Source organism: Prunus mume, linkage group LG7 (genome assembly GCF_029339155.1).
Source record: "Prunus mume cultivar Tortuosa linkage group LG7, ASM2933915v1, whole genome shotgun sequence".
Classification (NCBI taxonomy): Eukaryota; Viridiplantae; Streptophyta; class Magnoliopsida; order Rosales; family Rosaceae; genus Prunus; species Prunus mume.
The window spans coordinates 2,204,000-2,231,869 of NC_142704.1; the positions used below are offsets into that span (position 1 = coordinate 2,204,000).

Sequence of the window (27,870 nt, forward strand, 5' to 3'; positions counted from 1 at the left end):
CCATTCTCACTACCACGACCGGTTCCGCAGGTTGCTTTTGAACAACATTGTTGGCCTATCCGGTTCGGTTGTAGGCTTACCGTGAAGCCCAATTTGTTTTTAGTTTCAACATATGTTTTGAAGATTTTGCTCAATTTGTAGAAGCCTTTTTAGTTTTAGGCCATTGTTTCAAGCTTTTGTTTATACTAGTTTTAGGCCACCTAACTTTTGTCATTCAAAACTTTTGATTATCAAGCATCATATCATATCATATCATCAAATTATGATACATAAGTAAAACTTAATAAGAAGTTACAACTCTCAAATACAAATTGAAGTGCAATAAAAACTTATTAAAAAGTTACAACCCAAATAGAAAATGAAGTGCAATGAAAACTTATTTAAAATTAAATTACAACCCAAATATGAAATGATTAATGAAGTGCAATGTGAATATTTAAAATTAATTACAACCCAAATATGAAATGTGTAATGAAAACTTAAATTGTTACAACAAAGTTTGTAGAACAAACCATGGTGTCTCTCACAACTCAAACAGTAGGTAATGATGATGTGGAAGCAAATCAAGGAGGTAGTGTTGTTGTAGAAGTTTGAGTACCGGCCACATCTAGTTAAAAAAACAAGTAAATTAGGTTTTTTTTTTTAAAACAAACATGAATGTTAAAAAAAGAAGATAGAAACGTAATTTATTTAAAACAAAATAGTATATTATGTCTTACTTCAAGTGCTTCAAGTTCTTTATAAAATGCAAGCTCTTCATCCGTTGGTTCCTTGTAGAAGCAAAATTCATCCGCCCTAAGTCAATCACTAGTACACACTAATGTCTTTACCATTTTAGGTGTTAATGAACTTCTAAAATGATCAACAATCCTCTTGCCTAGGCTAAAGACATTCTCACTAGCAACGGTTGAAGCTTGGGATTGCAAAGATATCCTTGGCAATCTTTGAAAGAATTGGATATCTACCCTCATTGTCTTTCCACCAACTCAAGAGTTTGAAGCATTTGGTAAAAGGGCTTTCAAAAGGGCTAATCAAGTATTTATCCATTTCATTAGATATTTCCCCAAGTTGTTCCTCCTTCCTTTGTTGCACAAGTTGATGAAACATTTTGGTTTGAACATCATCATAGCCTTCAAGATCATTTCCAACATTCTTATCTTCGCCTTCATTCATTGGTTGGCTCACTAAGCCATCCATTCCTCTATACTCATTATACAAATTGAACAAGCATGTTCTCACTTCACGCACAACCTCATTTATCTTGTTTTCTTCGGCCTTGAGATTTTGGAAACTTATCTTGAGCATTTGAAGTTTAAATCTTGAGTCTAGCACTAATGCTACAAAAATCATCTTATTCACACTTTCAAAACTCCCCAAATACTTGTCCAAGTTCTTCTTCATTGATGAAGCCACCCGTTGCAAGACCGGATCTCTAAGGATCATTCATTTTGAGTTCAATCTCAACTTATAAACTAACTAATTCATGGAAAATTATATTTGATGTAACTGTTTTGGTTGCACTTAGTTTCAAGGTTGTGTCATAGAATTTCCTAAGAAAGTGAACAAATGAGATTGATTTCTCCCAATCTTCATTACTCGGAGGACCCACTCTCTTCATCCCATCCCTATCTATTTCCTCAAAGTAAGCTTGAAAAGCTACATTTTCCGTCACCATCCTATTGAATACTATCTTGTACTTGAAAGCACAATCAAGCATTTTATAAGTTGAATTCCACCTTGTCACCACATCCATTGGCACATTTGTCATCTCATCCATCCTCATCTTCAAGGCATGGTCCCTAAAAGAATCTAACTTTGATGGGGATGAGTGAATATATTTTACACAATTCCTTATCCCCTCGATTGAGCTAAGAAGCTCCTTCAACTCATCCTTAACAATCAAGTTAAAGATATGACATGCACACCTCAAATGTAAATACTTCCCATCAAGCAAAAGATTATTGAAATCCTTCATCCTATTTCCCACATACACAACCGCCCCATCTTTTGCCGAAGCATTGTCAACCGTAATGCTAAACAATTTTTCAATCTCCCAAGCATTCAAGCATGCATATAAAATCTTGCCTATGTCAATACCCTTGTGACTGGTGATCTTTGTGAAATTGATAATCCTTTTATGTAAATTCCACTCACTATCTCTGACATGGGCTGTGACTACCATGTAGTTGATGTTTTGGATTGAAGTCCAAGTATCAGTTGTGATACTTACCCTGTGATTACCTATCACACTCGTTATCTTGGCCTTCTCAACTAAAAACAAATCTCATACTTCATCAGCTATCTTTTGTCTATTAGGGATCTTGAACTTATGGTTTAACTCATACACAAACTCCTTAAACTCGCCACCCTCAACATGCCTAAAAGGGATCTCATCCCTTATAACATACCTCACACATTTGGCTTCACACCTTTGTTGATTAAAGGTGTGGGGAACCAATTGAGCTTGACCGCCCATAGTGACATTTGTCAAAATCGATTGAGTTCTATCTCCACTCTCAAAAAGAGGAGAGAGCTTGCATCTCTTCTTTAGGTGATTTCTTATACCAGTTGTCCCATTTTCCCTAGAATCACCCCGCATCTATGATTTGCAATAGTTGCAAATTGCAAATACCTTATCGGTCCCATTATCATCTTTCTTGTGAACTTTCTTGCAATGTTGCCACACCACATATTTTGGGGGTTTCCTCTTCCCTCTCACAGTACCTGAGTCAACTTGTGATTAAGTTTTGGTTTATGTTTCTGTTTGGGATTGGGATTGAGGTTCTGTTTGGGGTTGAATGGAAGGTGCAATTCCTGAGGCATTAGTGTTTGATTGGCTAGACTCCATCATATCCTAAAAACAAAAGAAACCATAACGAAAAACAATCACACACAACTTAACCAACCAGCAGACTACACATAGAAAACACAATCACAACCTAACTAACCAGCAGCTACAAAAACATAAAAACACACCAATATATTTATACAAAACCTAACCAACTAGCAACTACAACAACATGTTCTCACACAAATATATTTATACAAAACATAACCAACCAGCAGCTAAAAAACAGAAAACAAATAAAAAATAAAAACACCAGCAGCTTCAAATCGAAACAAAAACATATGCATTCAATTTCAAATTATGTTTCAATTGTGATTTTGATTTATACCTCAATTTAAGCTTTGACACAAAAGCAGCAGCACCACAAAGCAACACAAAAGCAGCAGGACTCTTTGTCCACAATTAATGAAATAGTAAGTACAAAAACCCTAATACAGATTACAGAACCCCTAAAAACTCTAATATAAACCCTAATCCTCGAAACCCCCAATTAACAGAAACCCCTATTCAAAAATTCCCAACTCATCCTAAACAAACCCTAAATAAAATCCTAATTAATTTCATCCTTTACAAACTAACAAATTAGCAATTACATAAACATAAAGAGAGAAAGAGAGAGGCGATAAGAAAGAAGAGAGAAAGAGAAGAGAAAAAGAGATAGAGAGAGAAAGAGAGAGAGAGAAAGAGAGAGAGACAGAGAGGCAATCCAATTCTTACCAGATATCGGATTGGAGGAGAGGAGAGACGAGAACAAGAGGAGGCGAAGACATCGTCAACACAGAGGCGAAGATGTCGCCGGATCGGAACAGAGGAGAGAAGAGAACGACCGAAAAAGAGATTGTTCGAAGGGTTTGGCGAAAATGAGCTGAAAATGAGAGAGAGATTGAAGGGTTTGGCGAAAAAGAGAGTTCGGATGATTCTGTGTAGCCGGTTCTATTATACTCTTATAGAACTCTCTATTATAACCAATCAAATATTGACACATGTAATTTAAATAATAATTAATAAATAATATATATATCGATTCGGTCGGTAACCAGCGATTTAGGGAAATTTGATACTGCTGTCGTGTCCGAGACCCTTGGACTTGATAATAAAAACTGGACCGTCGTTGACTTTTGGGTCAACGTAGTTTACCACCCCGAAAAAATGGTCAAAAACAGCTGGTTTTCGATTTTGCCGATAGGCACATGCCTGTAGAAAGGTAATAACTTGAACTCATAATCAATTCCAACCAGGTATAAATCAAAATCAAATGTTCCTCGTATTTGGTTCTCAACGCATATACAATTTTTTTTCTTTTAAGTAAAAGGTTTGATAGATTCAATGAAACAAATTCAGTAGATTGTTTTAAGAAGTAATTGTTTTTCAACAAGATTGTATTTGAAAATTCTCAAAATACAGAAACATAATTCTCAAGTCCTAAATTTCGTATTACAAACCCTAAGCTATTCACATTAGTAGTTGCGATTTTAAATTTTTTTATAAATTAAAATTTATAACATAAACTTTCAAAACTCACTTCTTCGTTCAATATAAAATCTTAAAGTGTATTTTAAATGCGTGCAATGCAAACATCACAAATGACAAGTTTTTTGTTTTTGGGTTCAGAATATTGTACAATTGTTAAGGTTCGATCTAAGACATATGAATTTTGAGCATATAATTTGGCAAATATTTATCCCCTACATTACACAATGTACAATTAGACCCGCATATGAAGAAAAAAATTTGGTTTTGCTAATTGAGCCGTCAAAAGGCAACAACTTCGTAAATGCATGTGAACAATACAACCTGTTCGCCATTTGTCCGACAACCAGAATTCGAACGGTCGATATTCACTCTCCCCACATTCCTCAGCTCAGCTATGGTTTCGTTGGAATTATTTGGGGCAATTCGGTCTTTTCAAAAAAGTTTACTTCGGGTCCACTTCAAGATTGGGAATAGGAGAAGGCCAAGCCATATTAGCCGAAGCCGAAGCCGAAGCGGAAGCGGAAGTGACCGTTCACTCGAGAGAGAAAATGACGTACACGTGTCAGAAACACAGCTGTGGGATCTTATCCTAGCAAGTGTACAATTCAGAGAACAGTGTGAAAAACTGTACTATTTACCACCAGTACCATTTCATGTAATGTAATAAATAAAAAAGAAAAAAGAAAAAAGAAAATAAACGGAAAAAGAAAGAGAAGAGAAAATTGCGTAAATTTGAAATTTGATTTGAAGTCCGCCCTTTGCTTTGCAGCAGCAGCAATGCAGCAATGCAGCTGGCGCGCACTTACCTCACTCTCAAAGTCTCCTTCCTTCCTCACAATCCCGCTTTCAGATTTTTGGGAATTCAAAGCGTGGGGCCCTCTTCTCTCTTCCCCCCACATGCACTTTTTCTCTCTCCTCTCCTAGGCTACTCAATCTATCTTCCCTCTTTTTTTTTAATATTTCGTACGTGTACCCTTTTCTTCCTCTTTTTTTTTCTTTCTAGTTTTCTCTCCAGTCTTCCCTCGCTTTTTCCTTCAAGACCTTGCTTTTATCATGTCTTGGTGGTTTTATTCAAACGATATTGGGGATGATGTCTCGAGCACAGGACTTCGGATGTGTTCAACCAAAAATACTCTTGATAACGATTAGCAGATTAACCTAAAAATGCTTGTGGAACTTACTAAAGATATTAAACTGTTCGTATAATAAAATCACTTCTAACAAAAATGCTTAGCGCAAGGCCTTGTTGGTTCATGAAAAGATTTTGATGGAAAATAATTTTCCATGTCCTTTTCAATAGATGGGAAATTGAAAATTCATTTTCCATGTTTGGTAATTTTGGAAAAAATAACCAAGAATGTAAAATAAAGTTTGTTTAATTTTTCAATTATATCCATATGGAATCAAATAAAAAAAGAATGATTTAATGCTATATTTTAATTCTATTAATGGGGTGGGTTAAAATGTTCATTAAAAATGTGCATTTAATATTATCTTATTTTCCCAAACTTTCCCACGATGAGGAAAACAAAACCCAGACCTAAGTGTTTTCTATAAAAGAAATCTCAAACGTACTCGTATTCATCACATCTTGCCTGGCGCTAAACCTACTAGAATAGAGCAAGAATCATACTTACCCTACATGCCTAATATGTTCTGTTAAGCTGTAAATCAAAATTACATATTCAAACTTGCGTAGTAATCAAGTGGTCCTGCTCGAGTCTGCAGAACCTAGATCGTTGATGAGGTGAAATCTACAAACAACATTTTTATGGCAACACCACATCATAAACTTGCAAGAACAAACAGCAAATATGGCATACAAGATCTTTATGTGAAAGCTGCCATAACAATAGTGAACTAGTCAGGTGTCTGTTTGAAGCAAATTGTTAACATACAACATGAGTACAACAACATTACAGGTAACGATGGGTAAAATAAAAGGGCAAATTGTACTAAGATCTTAAAATCCCAAATAACAGACATTAAACAATTTAATGCAGGGAAGAGCAGAAGCACATTTGGATGAATTTGCTCTATCTAGGGTTTCTGCCCCCCGACAAGGATCGTTCCCTGCGCCTCCTGTACGAGTCTGAATGTTCATCCACCCTCCTACTGTATGGAGAGCGTGATCTTCCTCGACGGTCCCTGGAATAAGGATCTCTGTCTGGCAACCGACGCGGTGAATAGCTACGAGATCGTCTACGATCACGATCATGATCACGTCCTGCATCTTTTTAACCATGGTTTATATGAGATATGAATAGTGCATATATTTATGGTAAAGTAAGTGAATGCTGTGTCTGAATGCAGCTTCTTCCCATCTCAAAGGGAAAGAGGCATCATAGACTTGTGATAACAAGGACAGGATGAGAAGAATGAACATCATAGATTTCTAAGGTGATCTTTTTTAAAACTCATCTTTCAATGAACAAATCAAAAGGGTGGCTGAACAGGAAGGAGACCACAGATTTCTAGCTACTAGGCTCTACATCCAAAAATACAACCCAAGTGCACATTGCTCAGACCTATAGTTAACACACTAAACCTCGTGTGACAGTGTGGCCAAAGTTACATACAAGCATAAGAGTGACAAAAGTTCTAAATGAGAATTTGGTGTCCAACCCGTGTCATCATCTGGAAATAACATGGGTGCAGATGTGGCCCAACTTTAGGAAACGATGACCCAAGGTCAGTGACAAAATACAATAGCTAGAAAAATAAAAATACTTAAATATTGTCTGTACCTCTTTTATCTCTTAAACCTTGATACCTTCCTGGAGTTGGTGTCCTCCCTCGCTTCCTTTTTGCCTGCATACATACACAAAATGCAAGATAACATCACAGCAGATAAATAAGAGGTGGATAAACAAGTCAACAATTTACTCAAAGCAGTAAACAGTGCCTTCAATAAGCTGCTGCTTGGAACTACACATTACTTGAAGATAACTGGAAACTGCCTTCCATGCGGATGACTATAATCCACACAACTGGAAGGTCCAGAACGGTGCAACTATTCTCATATTCTTAAAGTAACCCTCCTAACTGTACAACAAGTAAACGGCATGCCATGCTAATCTACCGGCCGCAAGGAGATTTTCTGTCCAACTTCCAACGTTTATTTTAACAAATAAGATAAATATATATCTTGGATTGATTAAGTAGGATAAGCCCAAAAAGAAAATGCAACAAGAAGAATTTACCATGTCTCTAGGGTATCTTAAATATTAAGGTTAAACAACCATGGCAGACGCTGTTGCCAATGAAGAAAGAGGAATAAAGGGGGTTCAACCCTCGGCAAAATAGTTGAATTTGAATTGATGAGTTTTGAATGTCGACGCAGAACTCATGTCGTGAATGGATAGTTTCAACTGTTTAGAGCTTAGATTGTGAATTCGATGAAGCTACAGTGACCAGACCTGCTGCCAAAACTTATCAGGCAACATTTCTGAAGAAAGCAAATCTTCATAAGATAATAATAGTAATAAAAAGTACAAATAATTTAGCTGCATACTGCACAGTAACTTTCTTGATTCTTTGACAGAAGCTAATACCTTTTCCACAGTTACTAATCGACCTTCAAGCACAGAACGATTCAAATATTTGACGCAGCGTTCTGCATCCTCAACAGTTTCCATTGTGACAAACCCAAATCCACGAGATTCTCTGGTGCGAGGGTCTGTAACCAGATGGCACTCCAGAACCTGAAACCAGAGCTTATATGTAATTTTCTTGAAATATGATCTCTAATAAGGTACTCTAAGGCTATTACTTTCCAGATGGACGTAAAGCCACGACTTAATAAACACAGAGCACCTCTCCTTAATTGACCTAGTATTTAAACTCCAGTGAAAGAAAAGAGAGCATATTTCTCGGCACACACTATGTTAGAAACTAGAACAGTTATTGTTTTTACAAGAATCACTTGTAAGGCTTCTCTTGAATCTCAGGAATGAAGAGTACACGGAAAGGATAGCTGTTGAAGTTCCTAAGTCACTCCCTTCTTTGAAACTTACAAGTCTCCTTTTGTTTCTAGGTAGCTCCAAATATAAATTACAATAGCTAGTTGAAAAACAAGGACCGATTTCAAAATATGGTCTCAAATAACTGAAACTTTAATTATTTTCAAGTTGGTTCTTTCCTTACTTTTTCTTTCAAAAGATATTTGTGTAAAAGAGTTGCAGTCATTTGAAATCCCCATAGAACAATAAATTAAATCTACATTAAGTTGTCTCAGGGTAATTTGTGGGCCATATACAATTCCAAAACTAAATGTGCAATCACCCGTACCTTCCCTTCTTTGTTAAAGAATTTTTCAAGATCACTGGAGGTGACCCTTGTGGATAAGCCTGTTACATACAAATTGTTTCCAGGATTGGATGCATCAACAGATTGGCTCCTGGAGCAAGAGAAACCAGTTTAATGTTAAACTCAACTCAACAAAGCTCGAACCCACTAATTCGGTTTGAATAAAACCACAAATATTCCAAAATGTGACCTTGTAAACAATTTACAAATTGAGACTTCCAGAATACCTAGAGCGACTTCTCCTAGACCTCGACAATGATCTTGACCGGCGGCCTCTTACAGGTGAAGGGGAGCTGTGTGGTGAAGCAGACCTAAGTCAATAACCACCAAAAGTGAATGAGACTTATATCCAATATGACTCATCTCATTATTAAGTGAACAAACTTGTAACTGCAAACATAACTTAAAATGGAGACTCACCTTCTTTCTCTTGGGTATGGCATCTACGGGTACACACATAAAAACAAGTATACGATATTAGATGCCCTTCAATATTATGAAAATTTCAGTGCAGCTATAAAGTGAATATAGATGTCCGCAATGTACATTTACATTCATACATGCAAACATTCATTCATAAAACCAAAAATGGGTCTGAAACCATATATTCAGATTTTGAATGTGTGCATGTACACATATGCATACACACACACAAACATAAAAAGATAAAGTGCGCAAACGTATTATATTTTTACTTTATAGGAGGTGATAAACACACAACAAATACATAGTTCAGCTACAAATAGGTTTAATTGAGCTCATTGGAATGCAGAATTAAGTTTCCAAAATACCCATATAAAGAAAATATTTGAAATCTCATATACTTATCCTGCATTTTCTCAGGAACCAAACAAATTATACAAATCAAAATTTCAAACTTTGTTCTTTTCTTGTTAGATTTAACACAATAATTCGAAATACTCAGTATAATCTATCATGGCCGACATCTATTTAAGTCATTCAAATTAAAGCAGTCAAATACCAATAAATTCTTGAAAAATTGACAGGCATAAAAACCCAAAAGGCCTCAAAGACCTTCAAAGCTCTAGGTTAATTTTCAGGGAGGAGATTGAAATCAGGGAGAATATTGAAGGTAGCTTTACCTCTGGGTGGTGGAATCGCTGAGTCAACTCAACTCAGATGCCCTAACGCGGTGGGAGGAAGACAGTCTCAAACCCGAAAGGAGAAGAAAACAAATGCAATTTGGAACGCTGATTTGCTTTCTCAGTTCCCACGTGCAAGTGGGAGAAGAAGCTCCAGCATTTAGTTGGCCACCCACGCCTACTTGACTCAGATTCCTTCTTTTCCTTTTTCTTTTTTCACCAAAAGTTTTATGCTTTATTCAGAATTAGAATTTTCATTTTTAATTTGGACAATCCCTACTCTTACAATCCACATTAGGCCATTTACAAATTACAATGTCGAATTTAGAGAATAACATCCTTTTCGTCGAGTCATTTTGGGAACCCAATCACCCAAATTTAAGTTCAAGCGGAATGACGAAAGTTGGTTTTTAAGTAATTCCCTTCATATTTGAACTTAATCGAAAATGAAAGATAGTCTAAACGAGTGATGGTGCCGTACTCACACAATTGTGTCAGAGGATTTAAATATTGTCACATACCTCTTTATCAAAGATACATGTAAATAATACCAACAGGCTATTGGCCTAATGACATTTATTTTCAACATTCCACAATATCGAAAGAGGTCTCAAAATTGTAGTTTGTTTCCGTTTAAAAAGTAGCTATAGTCCCAACATATCCAAATATGTTAATGCACAATGTTGATGCAAAAATGGTTTGACATTTTTGGGCTCAACTTAGTGATGTCTGAGCCTTCGGAATGCTCGAGCCTCGATAGAGCGTTTAATATGCAAGATGAGAGCACGCTTTAAGACCTAGGACATCAGGTGGTACCGAAGACTCTTCGATACTTAAGTAAACGGATTTAGTAAATAAACCGAAGAGTCATGGCTAGTATGCCGTAAGTTTTGATTACCTCCATTTTGGAACTTGTGCCTTTTTATAAGTCTTGGGATGTGTGCATGTTGTGTCAAATTTCGATATGGGATTTGTTAACATTTTGTGAGTGCTCCACGTGGCCAAAGGTCGAATTGGCCTAACTTTATCGCAGCCAGGTACCAAGGGCTACCCCTGCCGATGCCTTGTCCACGCATCCCGTTCTTATTGTCTATTGATTCTGGCATAAACACACAAGTTCTAGCATATGGTTGATAATTTTCTGTGTAATAAATATGATAGGTTGACTGAATGGTGTATGAAGCTATGGAAAACAGGTGGATCAAACAACACAAGTCCTAATCCAAAACCATGTTACGTGTAGCTCTCACTGGAATTTTTTTTTAATGAAAAATAAGCCAGAACATGCACTTTTGACGTTTGATCTCCATTGGTTTATATGATGGTGATTGGAAGAAAATGGGAGATAAATAGTTTCATTAAAAGAAGGAAACTTCGTACCCAAGTTTCATCGGTCCCCATCATTTCTCCCAAAGAAGCTTACAACGCTGCAAATGGTACATTATGACTGAATCGTTCCATTTGATTTGATTTATGACTTTTGAGCGAACAGAAAACTAATGGAATTCTGGTATTGGTAGATGAGAGATTATGATTTTGATGGGACAAAGGCATAGAGTAACCATGAAAGGTCACTTGCATTAATAATTGCACGGCAAGGCAACTACAATCATAGAGTCACAAAGGATATAGAAAATTTTGAAGTCCAGGCTCCACACCCATAAATAACTCCGAGGATAGTGCATCTACATGTGACTGATTTTCAAACTCGGAAATGTAAGTAAGTTTACAACGTGAATGAAATTATTGGAACTTTCAGCTGTTAGTGCTCTACGGCTGAAGTGTAACTTTCAGCTGTTAATGCATGTCCGTTCACAACACATATGAGGATACGGCTGGACAGTAGCCCCGTGTGCGCGAATATCCCTGTCATTTTGCATAACTTTAGAACTCACCGAGGGTCATTCAAGAGTTAAAACCACCTATGTATATGAAGGCAAACCTTAGAATACAAGTTTTGTGAATGGCCCATAAACTGAACACACCCATGTTCTGCTTTTTATCAAACCCACCAAAACCAAGTCATAAACATGTAAAAAGATAAAGAAGAGTGTAACCCATGTTGTTTCCTTGTGAAAGTTTAGAGGGTACATGAATATGGAAAGGAGGGAAATTCATATCTATGGTCCTGTCAATTCTGGGATATGCATGTGGATCTTTAACTGAGAGCCGTTGGATTGAAGTTTGAAAGCATCAAAGAGGTACCAAATTCCTAATTACAGACAATCATCTGGTCGCAATTGAAAATAGCAAATATTTTGCTTTTCCAATTGTAGCGTAGCAGCCTCACTGAGTTGTGAGTCTACTGTACACATTATTGCTTGTGAGTTGAAGAATTAGAGAAAACTTACAGTACCAGTAAATGCCACAGAATCAATTGGAAAATGTACGGCGCATTGTTTAAAAAATAACAAGTTCGCGAGATCATTTGAAAAGGAAAAAAAAACCTATGTACAAGAAAAGAATATAACAGTTTTAACTAGAACTTTAAACAATCCTGGTACATTTCTCTGCATAATAGTATCGACCAACAAACTGAACCCACACCTTAGACACCAAGTTCAATCGAGATTACAACTTGTGAAACTATTGAAACATATAAAACCCCAAGTTTGAACAATTCAAGGTCAATCTAAGTGGCAATGAGAAAGGTAAAGTACAAAGAATGGCAGAAAGATGACAAAAAACTCAATAGCCAACGCTGAGTTTACAAATGCTAACAAAAAATAAGAGAGATACAAAAAATATAAACATATAAAACAGAATCAATCCTTGAGGAGCGTCTCCATGGCTTCAAAGAAAAGAGGTGCCGTCTCTGGGCTTGGAGTCTTGATTGCAATCTTGACGCCAGGGTTATTGACGACTGTGGTCAGTTCAATTAAGAATGGTATTCCTCGAGGGATTTTTACAGAGAAATAGAACACATCCTGGTTGGCATGTTTGCGCTTCGCAATGAAGAACATGTTTGAAGCAGCTAGGCGGTCCAGAGTCGCTTCAACATTACTCACCACAATTCCAGGGAAGTCCCTTGTAATCTCATTTGAATCTGGAAGGGACCTCCATGTCTGCAATGGGGATATAAGCATCAGGTTTTGTTTGCTACAATCAAGACTCTTAGTACAATAAATTTACAGTACCAGCAAATGATCAGAATCTCTGTATCAATAAGTTCTAGACCACTCTACTTTTCCGTTTTTTCAACCTCCTTTATATAATCTCTCTGCCAGAACTTTGTTTAATAAAATTCCCACTTTTAACGAACAACCCACTTCATCTTCATTTCACCAAATCCTCTTGAGCTTTTTAATTAAAAGGTAATATAAAAATTCATAGCATTGCTTTAGTAATGTTCCTAATGGGATGCTAGATGTCCATTGATGGTATTCTATCATCTCCCAACCTAGCTCCCTTCTATATTAACAAAACTAGGTAATTCTTAAATGGGTATATTTTTATTACATAATCAAGAAGTTACAAAAAACCAACAGCGATTATCCGCTTCATTTGGGGTTTTATATCTTAGTAGGACGTGAAGTTCCAGCATTGAAGATGCAAATGGCCTTACACTGAAGTTGAAAGGAAACAGAAGGTGCAAGATGATTTTACCTCAAGAAAGTTTGCACGCTCCATTCTCCCATCCTCAGTAAAGAAGACATGCAATGAGATTTTATCGTTAAAGTACCAGACTGGTTGTTGATTGTTTTTCACAGCCACCTGCAATAGTGAGCTTGGAGGACCTTGAGACATATTCTGGAATGTAACCATAGGCAGGAGAGTCCCCGCTGATGTCCCAGGTTGCACTTGTGGAACCTATTAGACAGTAATGTTTTATGTTAACATTTTATTTGGTGAGAAATCCCACTCAAAATCACATGAGTAATATCTACCTGAAGGGGTCCAGCAGCTGCAAGACCAAATGTATTTTTGTTGAATTGAATCATGAACCCATCTAATGGACTCTGTGTGTTGTTCTCAAACAATAAACTGTAAAATATTTGGCCTTCTCTACGTGTCAACTGAGCACTGATTTGTAAACCTTGACCAGTTGATGCTGGTAGCACGACAGGCAATGGAGGTCTGCAATCAAGGTCAGAAAATCCAGTAAGGTTTGTTGATAGTATGCTTTGTACCTAATGAAACTAATGAAAATCTTTTTCTTTCTTTTTTAAACCTATAATTCATTCGCTCAAACAGCAGCTCATATATAACTTTATTTAGAGACTATCATCCACAACCATTCCATTCCACTTTACAAAGTATCTATGACATAAGTAAGACATTATACAACCTCCTTTATACTTACCCGGCAGGAGAAGCAGGCTGATCCACAGGGACGATAGCACTATTTTCCAGGCCAATCAGATCACCAAGTAAATCTGGTACTGGAGCAGCAGCTGCATGTGCAGGCGAAACTGGTGCAGGGGCTGCTTGTCTTGCTGCAGCATATGAAGCACCTGAACTGGTTGGTGGGGATGCAGCACTATCAGCAATATGAGCAGGTGATTCAGAATTTCCTGTTTCACTACCATAGTCCTCATCTTCAGTTTTTTGGGTTGTGGTCTTCACACGGGTAACAAATGCTTCTGGGGGCTTGTGATACACAGAGGATAACGTGGCAATGTTTGCAAGAAGCTCATCAAGAAGAGATGGATCAAGCAGGTTTGAATCATCACTGATCACTGGCTTCTCAGCCAACACAACATCCTTGGCTGCCTGAGAAATAAGAAGCATGCCCATGAGACATACAACTCAATAGTACAGCCCCAACATAATACGTCATTCTAAGTTGTCAAACTATGGTTTTTCTAAAGGTTCACTGCAGGCCAATTATACATATGTTGCATACGCATCAACACTTTAATGGCAATCTGTTGCAATCTTCACAATAGAAGATTCCAATCCCCAACCTTGCCTTCCCAAAAGAAAAAAGAAATATAAATGTGCGCTTGTACAAGAAAAAGAAAAGGCCATGTATGTATTGGATTGACAAAGAAAAAAAATACTTCAAGTAAGACAGAGGGACAGAAAAAGTAGGCCAAATATTAGCTATTATGGCCAAACCCACCTCTGGATCAGTTGATAAAAGGCGCCAATATATGTATGCCCGATCTCGTAAATCGGGATTGTCTGTTTCCACAGTAGCATTATTCAAAACAACCTGCACATATAAGTCTACAAAGTAAGAATTTTACTTAGATCATATCTAAACAATTTTGGTCCAATTAAGCAAGGAAATACTTTCAAAAATAAATAATGAATAAACCTTAGGCATTCTAATTCATAGTAAAAAGAGAATGCATTTGCCTCTTAGATATTACATTCTATTGCAACAATCTAATCAAAAAATAGTTGCTTCCTTGATGGTACTACACATTTTAATAAGTCATTTACTGAAAATGAAGGATAATAGAAGTCAAAGAGGATCAATCTCGATGGATAATACAAAAGCAAAACCTGTATCATCTGCTGTGGCCCTTCAGTTGGCTTTTTAAGGAAGAGTTTGACAGTTGCAGTCAGCAATTGCAACTGGACATGTGCAGGCTCTTCAGGGAAACTTTCCAGAAAGCTTTCAAGAAGCTCATCAGCATTATCAATTCTTTCCGCATATTCACCAATTATCCAGATCATTGATGCCTTTTGAGGGGCAGAGAGAAAAAAAAACACAATAAGTGAAAATTAGAAGGCTTAGGCAGTGAAACCTTTTTTTTTAGCAGGACAAAAGGCAAAACCAGAAATTTTGAGCTGTAACACTAGTTTTTAACAGGAAGAGAAACCTAAGTACCTTGGCTTCTGGTTCATCTAAAGTGTCTAGGCTTTCGCAGAGAGTTGCAATAATGGATTCATAGCTGTAATCAAGATAGAAATCCATGACAAAGTTTAGAGGGGACGAATCCTTCATTATCACAATAATAACTATAAAAGAAAGAATCACACTAAAAACCCAGAACTTACGTATTCGGATATCTTCTAAAGATATCTTTGATGACGATAATGGCCTCTTGAACTACATAGTTTACTTTGATCTTTATCAGCTCAAGTAGAACAGTAATGCACCGCTCAGCTGCTCTTTCTAATTTGATGGCACAGCGACCAATGGCACGGACAGCTTTTCGAACAAAATCCACATCTACTTCTGTAGCATACTCTTTGAACTCCAACAAAACCTGCAGAAATGTTGGAGAAAGCATGATTTTTCGGTATGGTGGCACTGGCAGCTGAAGCCCAGTAAGCATGATTTTGATTGTGACATCTTTCAACCATTCAAGTCTAATATGAAATAGTAACTCCTGGAAAGATTTACATACCTGGTCTATATTTCGGTCTGAAGCAAGCTTTATCATGATTTCTAACTTTTCCATCTTTACATAAATCGGATCATTGTACTTGCAGAAGAATACCTAGAAAAGAATTGAGAACTATGTAAGCTTGCCTTGCATAGTCAAAAACAAAAGTCAGCTACTAGTGTGCATATATGAGTGTGTACAGTTTTGGATCAAGCAGCAAGAGTCAAGACTGATACTGATTTACCTTTATTTCATGGGCAAGGATTGTAGGCCGTCTTTGTACTATAAGGTTGATGTTTCTCAATGCAACATATTGTATCTCAGGCTCAGCAGAGAGTAGTGTCACAAGTGGAGGAGCCATCTTTTTGCAAAGATTTCTGACGACATCAGTACTAGTGATAAGTTCCATTTGTTGGAGGATCATCTGCAAGTAAAAAGGTAGGGAAAGACAAAACAATGATGGAAGTAATCAAGATTATGATAATTCAAAGCACAAGGACAAAATGATTCAGAACATTAAAAAAAATGGAATTGTCACCTTAACAGCTGAAAGTACAACAGCACAGTTAGCATGTTGTAGTCGTGGTGTAACTCGCTCTACTATATTTTCAGCTTCACGAGCATCTGCTGCCTTGTATTTAGAAAGAGCATCCAATATGAAAACTTGACCCCACCTGAACATGTATCATAATCAAGTTAGAGAAACAATTGAAAAGGATCTCAGTAAAGATAAAACAGAACAACATAATCTGCAGTGGATAAATAGTAGGTCAGAAGTAAATGTATTCAATGCATAAAAATAATTGAATAAGTACTACTGACAGTACACATACTCTGTGCATTCATTTAAGGCGGTAAGGAGCTTTGATAGAGTGTGACTAGTGATCTCAAAGATGGGTCTATTACTATTCTCTTGAATTTCAGCCAGAGCAGCCACAGCATTTGCTACAACCATAGGATTATTATCAGATATCAAATCCTTGAGAGATTCCAGGAAACCCCTATCCTCAACTAACTCCGCATTTATGTCATAAAGTTTGGCAACACATATGGCTGCTGTCTTGCGAACATATGGATCATCATCCTGTCATAAAGTACACAAAACTAAGAAACAGATAGCAAGATGCAAGCCAAGTAAAATACTTTTCAAAATGTTGAGAAGTAAAGACTGCAAGCTGAAAACTATTAATACATTTAACACTAAGTTTCAACAACCAAGCACGCCCAAAAAAGTATTAGCTTGAAAAATCAACCTTGAGACACCTCTGAAGGGGATCACAAAGGTATTCTGTAATTTTATCGACACGAATGCAACCCATCGTCCGGACAGCTAAAGCACGAATCAAAGGATTTGGGTCTTGTGAATCCTGCATAATTGATCATGCAACACAAAGTTCATCAGAAACAAAATCAAGCATTATTATATAAATGTTTACTTCAAAATAATTTTAACCTAAAGATGTTAAGCACATCTGTTAAAAAGAAGGGTGAAATCTGTTGGAGGTACCATCAGAACAACTCAGCTGTCCTTAACGTCATACTTGGAACATCTCTTTGTCCATTTTAAAGACAGACAAATGGATTAAAGGGAGAATTGAAGACAGAGATGATGTTATTGACTTGAAATTTAAATATGATATGAAGAATCCCATTTCTACTTGCTTTAGCATGATAACCACTTTTTACAAAACCTATCTAATGGGATTTGTCAAATACGCACTCTTGAAGCATGCAATGTCAGCATTTAACACATATGCTCCGCCCATTAACTTATGATCAAATGGCAACATTTTGCTCTATTTTAGTTCCCCATTTACTAGCATATAAGTTACCAATAAAAATGTCTGAATTGACATGACCTATTCACATGAAGAAGTGTAGTGATGAACTGTAATAGACTGGGGTTTCATTACGGTTTACCTTGACAAATGTATTCACCGCAAGTATTGCTAGGTCAGGCTGGCTTTTAGCATAATTTATCAGATATAAATAGACCAGCTTCTTCAGCTCCAAATTTTCTGTTTGCATGCAATTCACTACATCTGTGAACAGAGATGAAACATCCTTCCCAACAGTCATTGCAGCGATCACCTTCTTAACAGCATCTTTTCTCTTATCCTATACAACACATAAAAGAAGATTATGATCACAAAGTTTCTGATAAAGTAAAAGTACACAAGAAGGATAATTCTGAAACGAAAACAATAAGGCAAGCACTAGTCAAAATTTTGGTGGAAAACAATACGGCCCTAACACGCACCCGAAGAAAAGAAAAACATAATTTAATGGTAAAAATAAGCGTTTAAAGTCATGAAGACAAATCAAGAAGGAGAAATACTCATACACTATAAAGATATTAGAAATGTCTACAGATCATGTAAAATTACAATTCACTTTCCTGTAAGCAATCAACAATGCTCCGATTTGTTACTAGGAAATAAGAAAAGGAAACCGCATTTAAATTCTACTCAATCTAAGAGAAGAATCTAAAAACAAAATAGCAGATTTTCTTTTCATTTCTATCAGTTTCTCCCGCCCCAAAAAGAACAGAAAGCTCATTAACAACTCGCACTGGATCCAAACAATTCTGAAACCCTACGACGGCATTTAAACAGAATTCGAAGAAATCAAACAGCAATTTAAGCAACAATTCAAAGCGTAAACTAACAGATCTGCTCCCAACAATCCTAAGAGTAAAAAACCTAATTGACCTTAGATCATAGATCAATATGCGTATACACATATGTATTTGTATAGCTAGATGTATATATATATATATATATAGAGAGAGAGAGAGAGAGAGAGAGAGAGGAACCTTGTATTGAGAATTGAGCTCTTCCTTGAGCTCAGGGATTTCACCCTTCTTGGTGGTGGAGAAGTACTTGGAGTCGTGCCCGCTCATCTCTTTGCTCGAGTCGTCTCCTCCTCTCTCTCGCTGTCAGTCTACAACGCAATGCCTGAGAGACCAAAATGCTTCGTCTAAAACAGATGACAGAAAAAGATGAAGAAAAAGAAATAAACCGATGAAGAAATGGCTGTCTTAAATCCGAACCGGTGGGAGAAGTAGCTACTGAACCGGACCGGTTTTTGGTTTTGACTAGCGAGCTCACCTCCTCTAGTTGTGTAGCAAGCAGCTTGGGGCGTGGGGTGTGTTGGGGCTTCTAGATCCACCCTCCAATTTAACCATTACACACAAAGTTCTAGTACTTTTTCTCAGTATAACAATTCTACCCTTTACAAAATAGAAGAGACAATGGTGACATGAAAAATATACAAGTAATCGCAAGGCCAATATTATTGGTCTCGATATATGGAGTGACTTATATGTAACGTGTTGTATGTCATTTTTATTTTTTATTATCATGATTGATTATCAGAGGTTACGAAGTTCATTCATTATTGTTCTCATATTGTTAAAATGTCTTAACAATTTTTTAAAATGTATTATTAGACATAGGCATATGTCAGTGATAGGTTATGTTAAAATCGCTAGTATTCACAATCACGTCTTCATAACAATTCATTCTTTGCAATTACTCAACACATGTCAATTATAATTCGCCTCATATTGAATATAGCACTTTGTGCCTCAAACCAAATCAATATTAAATAAAAGTTTTGATCTTATATCACATTAGGTTAACTAATGCACATGATAAGAACACACAAATAACTAGAGGTTTTGTTTAACCTAATGTTCATCTTCCTAGTCATTAAGAAACAAGTGTTTAAGTCACCTTACTACTTGGGTTGGCTAGCATTATTTTTTTATTGTTACAATTTTGCCCAAATTGCTATATGAAGTTTCAATCCCCCCCCCCCAAAAAAAAAATGAAGTGTTATAGAAAGTCATCAATCTTATTTGGAAATGAAGACTGTTCATGCCGTGATTCGTCGACTAGAAATGAACTCAAATTTAAGAGGAGGATAGATCGAAAAAATCATTTACACCAATGTTGTGTTGTTGTTTTTCCAATTATAAAAGACCGACATTAATTACCCGCCCCGAGAACATTTGGTTCGCCTCAACCCGGTCCGAACCGGTTTAAAGTCCAACACGTGCCTCGCACGTGGCTTGATTACGCGACAGTCGCTTTCGAACTTTGGCGCAGGCGGTTCCCCCAGCAGTATAAATACAACATAACCGGAGCTCTGAGCATTCTGATCTCCCTCAAAGCGAACACAGAGAGGAAAAAGAAAAGCGAAGGAAAATAAAATTAATCAGACTTGAAATTCACCCTAATTCAATTTTCAGTTGCAAAAACAACAATGGGGCACGGTAATTTATTTTTTTATTGTTGTATTTTCCTTCCAGAATTTAGAGGAATTGACGCTGCCAATTATAAGTTTCAATCTTTCAGGTGATAAAGGCCGACCCAGTAAAAAGCTCAAATTTTCTGCTAAGGTTTTGCTTCTTGTTTGTTTCAAAACTCATTTTCTGATAGTTTTTTTTTCTGTAATTTCTGCATATATTTATTTCAATGTATAGTGTTGATAAGTTCAGGTGTTATATCCAGGAAATCACACAACTGGATGACGAAGACGCATATTTCGGTGGCGAAGATATCGACGACGATGTTCGAGATGGTGTGTATTTGCTGTGTTGTTCATAGACTGGTTTCCTTTTTTTTTACATTTGAAATTGGTTTTTGTTCTTTTGATTTTTTTATGGGTTTTGGAATGTTGGGTTTTGATTAATTTGGTTAAATTGTGACTGACATTGATTGATTAAAGGTGAAGGGAAAAAGAGGGACTTTACCAAGTTAGAATTGAAACCGGACCACATCAATCGGCCTTTATGGGCTTGCGCTGATGGCCGAATTTTCCTCGAAACTTTCTCACCTTTGTACAAACAAGCATATGATTTTCTCATTGCCATTGCAGAACCCGTTTGCAGGTATCAATTTTTGAGTCCAAACACAATTTTATCACTGCCCATGTATTTATTATTTGAATGATCAAACATTTATTATCTATCGGGACTTGATTGATAGGCCAGAATCGATGCATGAGTACAATTTGACCCCGCATTCATTGTATGCCGCTGTGTCAGTTGGTCTTGAAACGGAAACCATCATTTCTGTTTTGAATAAGTTGTCAAAGACCAAGCTCCCCAAAGAAATGATTGATTTCATACATGGTTCTACTGCGAATTACGGCAAAGTGAAGCTTGTGCTTAAGAAGAATCGGTACTTTGTCGAATCCCCATTCCCAGAGGCAAGAGTTTTATGCCTTTTTCCAGTTATCAGTTATGGATACAAATGTTTTGGTTATTAAATTATTGTTGTAAGTGGTTTGCAGGTATTGAAGACATTGCTTAAGGACGAAGTTATATCTAAATCAAGGATTATCTCTGAGGTTTGCACCTTGGTCTGCCTAGAATCTGTATATTAACTTCATGTGTGCATATGCAGCTTGATCGTTGTATTGAAATCTAGCTAACCATTTAGTTCTTTAACAGTATATTTCTGTAATTTCCCTTGTGTATGAATGTGCATGGATGCACATGTTTTGACGTCGATATACATCTGAGTTCTTTTATAGGGTTCTCGTGGAAGTGATGGATTTACGATTAGCAAAACAATGGGTGAAATTGGAGCTGGTCCCAGTGATTTGCTAAATGAAGCAGAATTGGCAGCTGCGGCTGAAGAAAAAGAAACTCATGCATTTGAAGTCGATCCTACACAGGTAGCTTGTTTGTAATTTGAAAACTGAAGCCCCTTATTTCCCATTGTTAGCTGTCTCCCTGGGTCATGCTTGGCATCAGTATCTGATGTAATGGTCCTACTAGGAATAGGAGAATAATAAAACTGGAAAATAATGATGTGATCCTAGCAAAATAATAAAACTGGAAATAAATAACAAACAGGAAACCAAATAAGTAATGGTCCTAATCCCAATTCTATCTGTATCATTGGGTTATGCTACATCAGTATCACAGCGTAGACCCTCACTCTACTTTATCTTTCTGAAAGTGAAGCCCTTGGTTATGCATGCTTCATGCTGCACCATATGTTGGGCCACTTCTGACAAGGTCGGAATAATGGACAAGTCTGGTGTAGTTTCATATTATCCAGACTCCCCCTAAGAGATATACTTTGTTGCTGCATATAAACCATGAAGTTTAATTTATTTCTTGTTAGGGATGGGGAGAGGCGTTTTCAGAAAGACATTTTGGTAATTTTCTCCTACATTTGTTGATGTGCTTAGTCTGCAAGTTGGGCTTGCATTTGTAACTTTCTAATGGCAATGTTCCCATCTATTTGATGTAATTAGGTTTCATCACAATAAACAGATAAGCAATCAACGAATGTGAACATATTGTTTTTTTTTAGACTCCTTTTATCTTAAGTAAAGCATTTTATCTCTGGATCTCTGTGGCTTTAGATCATCATGGTATTTCAATGATTGTCAGGTTGAAAATGTTAAGGAACGTTGCTTGCCTAATGCTTTGAACTATCCCATGTTGGAGGAGTATGACTTCAGAAATGATACTGTGAGTTAATGACTTACCTTCTCCCTGCACTGAATTATTAATCATTTACAAATCAACCACAATCTAGGAGTTTCTTTTTCTTTTATTTTTTATCACACCCATTGCTCTTTTCACACTGCAGGTTAACCCTGATCTTGATATGGAACTGAAGCCTCAAGCGCAACCACGACCATATCAGGAGAAGAGCTTGAGTAAAATGTTTGGGAATGGTATATTTCTTGCAAATTTTAGCATCATTTGAAGAGGTTATTTAATCATCAAAATTCGTTCAATTTAACTATGCTTGTTCCATTTTGGTCAGGATTACCATGCAAAGAATGAATAACTTTAGAATGCTTTTCAGTCTTCGGTAACTGTGTTTCTCAAAGAACTGTCTATAAGCAGTAGCATAGCAATGAAAAGAGAACATATCTATCTTGCCTTATTGGACACATTTTTGTTTTCCTTTTATTGTTGACCTTAATTCCTGCAAAAAAATATTCAGGAGTTGCCAACTTGCCATGGATTTGGTGTTGCTGTTTGTGGGTTTTTCCACAATGCTTTTCTAATGACTTAAGCAATGATAAACATATTTTGTTCTGGCTGTGAGTACGCTTTTTATTTCAACTTTGTTATTTAATATTTCAGGGAGAGCAAGATCTGGAATTATTGTGCTACCCTGTGGTGCCGGAAAATCTCTAGTTGGTGTTTCTGCAGCTTCCCGAATAAGAAAGAGCTGCCTTTGTTTAGCAACAAATGCTGTTTCTGTTGATCAGTGGGCTTTTCAGTTCAAGTTGTGGTCTACCATCCGTGATGAGCAAATTTGTCGTTTCACATCTGATAGTAAAGAAAGGTTCCGTGGAAATGCCGGGGTGGTTGTGACAACATATAACATGGTTGCCTTTGGTGGCAAGAGGTCTGAAGAATCTGAAAAGATTATTGAAGAAATAAGAAATAGAGAATGGGGATTGCTTCTCATGGATGAGGTAATTACATTATATTGTGGAGTTTGACTCTTTACTCATAATTATATTATGTACATCTCATATGCATTATAAAATATTAACTATATCCTCCTAGAATGGGGATTGCTTCTCATGGATGAGTTTTTTTTTTTTTTTGGGAGTATGACTCTTTACTCATAAGATTATGTATATCTCTTATGCATTATAAAATACTAACTATGTCCTTTTTTATTTAGGTACACGTTGTTCCTGCTCAAATGTTTCGGAAAGGTCATTAGCCTTACTAAGTCTCACTGCAAGCTGGGTCTCACTGGTAAGTCTGATAATATTGGATTTGAACTATTGCCTACATTTAGCCTTGATCTTTTTGCACTTGGAAGTCTTAATTTATTGATCAATATAATTGCAGCCACACTTGTGAGAGAGGATGAGAGGATCACAGATCTGAACTTCCTTATTGGTCCAAAATTGTATGAAGCAAACTGGTTGGATTTGGTAAAAGGTGGATTTATTGCAAATGTACAGTGCGCTGAAGTATGGTGTCCAATGACAAAAGAGTTCTTTGCGCAATATTTGAAGAAAGAGAACTCCAAGAAAAAGCAGGTGTGTCTATGCGTCTATCCTGAAAGTGCTCATACTTGAGGTTTGGGTGTTTTTTTTTTAAATTTCTATTTATGCCAAGATGTAGCATTTTGTGTCAAGCATGTCAGTTCTTTTTGTACAAAAGATTTCTTGTTTCTGTTGCATAATTCTTCTCTTTCATTTTCAGGCACTTTATGTGATGAACCCAAATAAGTTCAGGGCATGCGAGTTTCTTATTCGGTTTCATGAACAGCAACGTGGCGACAAAATTATTGTCTTTGCTGACAATCTTTTTGCTCTCGTGGAATATGCAATGAAACTTCGGAAACCTATGATCTATGGTGCCACCAGGTTGTTCATGGACGTATTTTGTATTTATTAACAGTTTTTACTTGTGCTCTCTCACATCTAATACTTGTTAAATCCTTGTGATTTCAGCCATGTTGAGAGGACAAAAATCCTAGAAGCTTTCAAAACAAGTCGGGATGTAAACACTATATTTTTGTCTAAGGTACTCTATCAATGTTGTCATCCTTTGTAATATGAAATAGATTCCCATTGTTTAGTGGGTGGGTGATATGTAATTGCACTACTATACACATTACTTGATTATGGGACTTCGTAACAAAATACAAAATAATAATAATCTACGAGACATAAGATGCGCATGATTTGAGTTAAACCATGTTTTATTTTAGCTGATCACCAATTCGGCAAGAGGTGAAAAGCTTACATGCTTTTACTCATCAAGGGGAAAGAAAGCAAAGTGTGTTATGTCAAAATATTTAAATTGTTGCACCCTTCCTTTTACTGTCATTCGAATGAGTTATCAGTCTATTTAGATTAACTGAAATTTATCATATCACTTACAATTGGAAGATTATGATATTTTATTTTGCAAGTTTTATAGAATTCGAAGCTGTCATAGTAATGTTTGATTCAATTTATGTTAAATTTCAGGTAGGTGATAATTCCATAGACATTCCGGAGGCAAATGTGATAATTCAGATATCGTCACATGCTGGTTCAAGGCGTCAAGAAGCACAGCGTCTTGGTCGTATTCTAAGGGCAAAGGTTTGTTTTTGTACGGATGTAATCATAGCTTTCTTCTGATCGTCTTGGTCATGCAAATGTCTTTCAATTCTTTGCATCATTATTGATGGTGAATGACATAATGTGCAGTTTTTCTTTATTATCAAATCTGGAAATCAGATGAATCTTATGGTCAGAATCACTAGAGATTTTAATATTAATGTGTTATTGTACATTGTGATTGTATGAACAGGGTAAACTTCAGGATCGGATGGCAGGAGGTAAAGAGGAGTACAATGCATTCTTTTATTCCCTCGTGTCAATGGATACACAGGTATGCTTTTTTAAAAATAAAAAACAAAAACTACTGAATCTGTTTGAGGTTAAGCATGTGTAAACTTTTCACAGCTGTGAATGTGAACAAAAAAAGAGAACCTTGCACAACCGATATGTATTGTTTCCATTTTGTTAAATCTTGATATTCATTTAATCATCTGTTTGAATACAGGAGATGTACTATTCGACTAAACGACAGCAGTTTTTGATTGACCAAGGTTATAGTTTCAAGGTACATCATTTTGATATATCTATTTGCCCCTTAAGTGTTTCCACTAGCTGTCAAAAGCTGTATCTCTCCTTGATCTCTACAGTTGTGTAATGATCTTTTTAATTATATACTATTGACAGGTTATTACAGGCTTGCCCCCACCTGATTCTGGTCCTGAGTTGAACTACCACAGTCTTGATGACCAACTGGCACTACTCACAAAGGTAGAATGTTGCTTGTTTCCTAAGCTTTCACTTTAAACTCATTCTTTGAATTAGTGATTTCTGACATGTTCAACTCTCCCAGGTGTTGAGTGCTGGTGATGAGGCAGTTGGCTTAGAGCAACTAGAAGAAGATGCTGATGACATTGCCCTTCATAAAGCCCGTCGCTTTGGTGGATCCATGAGTGCTATGTCAGGTGCAAATGGGATGGTTTACATGGAATACAGGTATGTTAATCCAGTCCCCCTGCCCCTCTTTTCTTGTCATTTTTTTAACTATCATAAATAATCTCCTACTTTGCAGTACTGGGAGACACAAACTTGGCAAAGGCCAGATGAAGAGTAAGCCCAAGGATCCGGCCAAGCGACATCATTTGTTTAAAAGACGGTTTGGGTGAGAACAGAACGAATAGAGGAATGAAGATAATCGAAATCTGAGGCTGATGCTTCTATTCTTACAAATATAATGAGCAGGAATTCTGTATAAAATTCAGATCTGCAGCTATACACATAAAACGCTGGTGTTGTACATACTTTGATGTTGGTGATGAACAATCCATGATCCAGTTCTTTTTAATCTTGCACTAACTGCCATCATACTGCACCTCTCGAGAAATTGCGTTAGCAAAGAAAATCCTTAGGGGAATTTGTATCGATAAGAAAAATCCACCTGAGTGGTGGAATGTGCTTGTACTCCGGCTTTATATGGAGTTTCTCTGCCGAAGAAGACGGATAAGCTTAACGATATGATCACACACTTTTACAGCTCCTGTAAGAATTTTTGAGAAACAAGTTCTGGTACTATTTCGGAAGGGAATTTGTAGGCCCAAAAATTTGAGAGAAACAAGTTGCATCTCTTTTGAAACGGTGACGTTGGCTCATTTCTGTTGTTATGTTGAAGTAAAAAAAATTGATGAGAAAATTATATAGTATGATTTTCGTTGTCGAATGGTTCTTTGAAATATTACAATTCAGTATTTTTTACCAAATGTCCCAAATGTGTGTAATCTTCTTATTTTCGAGACAAAATGTATATGTGTTAATACTTTCAAGAAAAAACTTGTCTACAAACGTATATATGTTATAATATGAGTGAATTATTAACATCTGCTGACAATCGCATTTAAGACTAGTTATGACTTTATACAGCCGTTTGCTATGTGGAATCGTATTGGACTCGACTATGTTGTGGGATCGTATTTGGGTGTGTGATTGGTCTAAATTTAGTGTATAAAACTGGTAGGTTTTGCAAGAAATGTTGCATGCAACGGTTGTAAGCAACAACTTATGCTCTTCATATGGCAAATTACTTCGTTATATTGCCCTTTGTTTCTCCCCCTCTTTTTATGCGTGTGCCCGGGTCGCATTGCTACCCTCCTCTCTCTATCTCTTTTTTCATGTGTACTTATCTCCCAGGCAACTTGCCCGGTATTTTTCCTTGAGAGCATGGAAGTTTCTCTGTTGAGGGTGAAGTTTATGCTTTTGTGGATGCTGCAAAAGTCACTAATGCGCAGCCACAAAGCAAGCAGGGGGGGTGCACCTTGTAATATACGTAGTAGTTCAGAAAAATTAGAAAAGTTATGCTGATTGGTCCTCCCAGATGTTACAGTTTAGCTCCGCCGCTGAAAGCAAGCTGTGTCTGTCAGCATCAGGAAGTTGGTGAGAGGCCCCACAAAGAAAGTAGCAAGAGTTCAATGGATGCCTTTATGGATTCTTTTACAGTGACATGAGGAGGGAATTTTCTTCTGGTCTGCAAAAGACCTAATAAGAAGAAAGAGAGACTAGCCTAAGCCATTCCATTTGACTGCTTTTTGGGAACAGTCGTCTTCTTCTTCCATTCCTCTGACCTCCCCATATACTATAAAACATAAATAAAATAAAAAAGCCAAATCAGATTAAGATTCCCAACAACAACAGCTGCTCATCATCATTGCTCTTACAAATTCAAGTTCGTGAGAGATGGAGCTTGATGGGTACAAACAAAAGCAACATACTTACTTGAACAAATCCAACTACAACACCTTTAGCTTGA

At 36.7% G+C, this 27,870-nt stretch overlaps 5 protein-coding genes across 7 annotated transcripts; 1 reads left to right on the forward strand and 4 right to left on the reverse strand.

The window, feature by feature from the left end:
- Positions 1 to 897: 897 nt before the first annotated feature.
- On the reverse strand, positions 898 to 1,443 carry LOC148915199 (zinc finger BED domain-containing protein DAYSLEEPER-like). Its single transcript, XM_089041246.1, has one exon. The coding sequence runs from the start codon at positions 1,441 to 1,443 to the stop codon at positions 898 to 900; it is 546 nt and encodes a 181-aa protein (XP_088897372.1).
- An 841-nt stretch (positions 1,444 to 2,284) lies between these two features.
- LOC148915200 (uncharacterized) lies at positions 2,285 to 2,599 on the reverse strand. The gene has a single exon (XM_089041247.1). It carries the CDS (start codon positions 2,597 to 2,599, stop codon positions 2,285 to 2,287), a length of 315 nt encoding a protein of 104 aa, XP_088897373.1.
- Positions 2,600 to 6,150: 3,551 nt separating this feature from the next.
- Positions 6,151 to 9,954, reverse strand: LOC103337547 (serine/arginine-rich splicing factor SR45a-like). Of its 3 annotated transcripts, none has more exons than XM_008240710.3 (7): positions 9,733 to 9,954; positions 9,050 to 9,072; positions 8,857 to 8,940; positions 8,612 to 8,720; positions 7,876 to 8,025; positions 7,069 to 7,132; positions 6,151 to 6,548 (listed from the first exon to the last, which is right to left on the reverse strand). In XM_008240710.3, the coding sequence occupies exons 2-7, from the start codon at positions 9,070 to 9,072 to the stop codon at positions 6,358 to 6,360; spliced, it is 621 nt and encodes a 206-aa protein (XP_008238932.1). In that variant the 5' UTR covers positions 9,733 to 9,954; the 3' UTR covers positions 6,151 to 6,357. The 3 variants fall into 3 exon arrangements, with proteins under 3 accessions (XP_008238932.1, XP_088897469.1, XP_008238931.1); XM_089041343.1 differs by having other exon boundaries at positions 6,151 to 6,554; positions 9,050 to 9,115; positions 9,733 to 9,953; XM_008240709.3 differs by having other exon boundaries at positions 6,151 to 6,554; positions 9,733 to 9,947.
- A 2,230-nt stretch (positions 9,955 to 12,184) lies between these two features.
- LOC103337549 (beta-adaptin-like protein C) lies at positions 12,185 to 19,164 on the reverse strand. Its single transcript, XM_008240711.2, has 15 exons — positions 18,832 to 19,164; positions 17,937 to 18,134; positions 17,270 to 17,383; positions 16,850 to 17,100; positions 16,555 to 16,690; positions 16,261 to 16,440; positions 16,038 to 16,130; positions 15,685 to 15,896; positions 15,515 to 15,578; positions 15,187 to 15,366; positions 14,798 to 14,890; positions 14,036 to 14,445; positions 13,620 to 13,809; positions 13,339 to 13,542; positions 12,185 to 12,797 (listed from the first exon to the last, which is right to left on the reverse strand). Exons 1-15 carry the CDS (start codon positions 18,916 to 18,918, stop codon positions 12,498 to 12,500), a joined length of 2,712 nt encoding a protein of 903 aa, XP_008238933.2. The 5' UTR covers positions 18,919 to 19,164; the 3' UTR covers positions 12,185 to 12,497.
- Positions 19,165 to 20,173: 1,009 nt separating this feature from the next.
- XPB1 (DNA repair helicase XPB1-like protein) lies at positions 20,174 to 26,415 on the forward strand. The gene is given in 21 exon segments (XM_008240712.2): positions 20,174 to 20,295; positions 20,378 to 20,421; positions 20,534 to 20,603; positions 20,751 to 20,913; positions 21,011 to 21,233; positions 21,318 to 21,374; positions 21,561 to 21,704; positions 22,432 to 22,512; positions 22,634 to 22,721; positions 23,140 to 23,477; positions 23,693 to 23,722; positions 23,724 to 23,769; positions 23,866 to 24,059; positions 24,226 to 24,389; positions 24,477 to 24,549; positions 24,999 to 25,112; positions 25,324 to 25,404; positions 25,579 to 25,638; positions 25,758 to 25,841; positions 25,924 to 26,066; positions 26,143 to 26,415. Coding segments are annotated over 21 exon segments (2,301 nt in total). The 5' UTR covers positions 20,174 to 20,285; the 3' UTR covers positions 26,237 to 26,415.
- Positions 26,416 to 27,870: the final 1,455 nt, after the last annotated feature.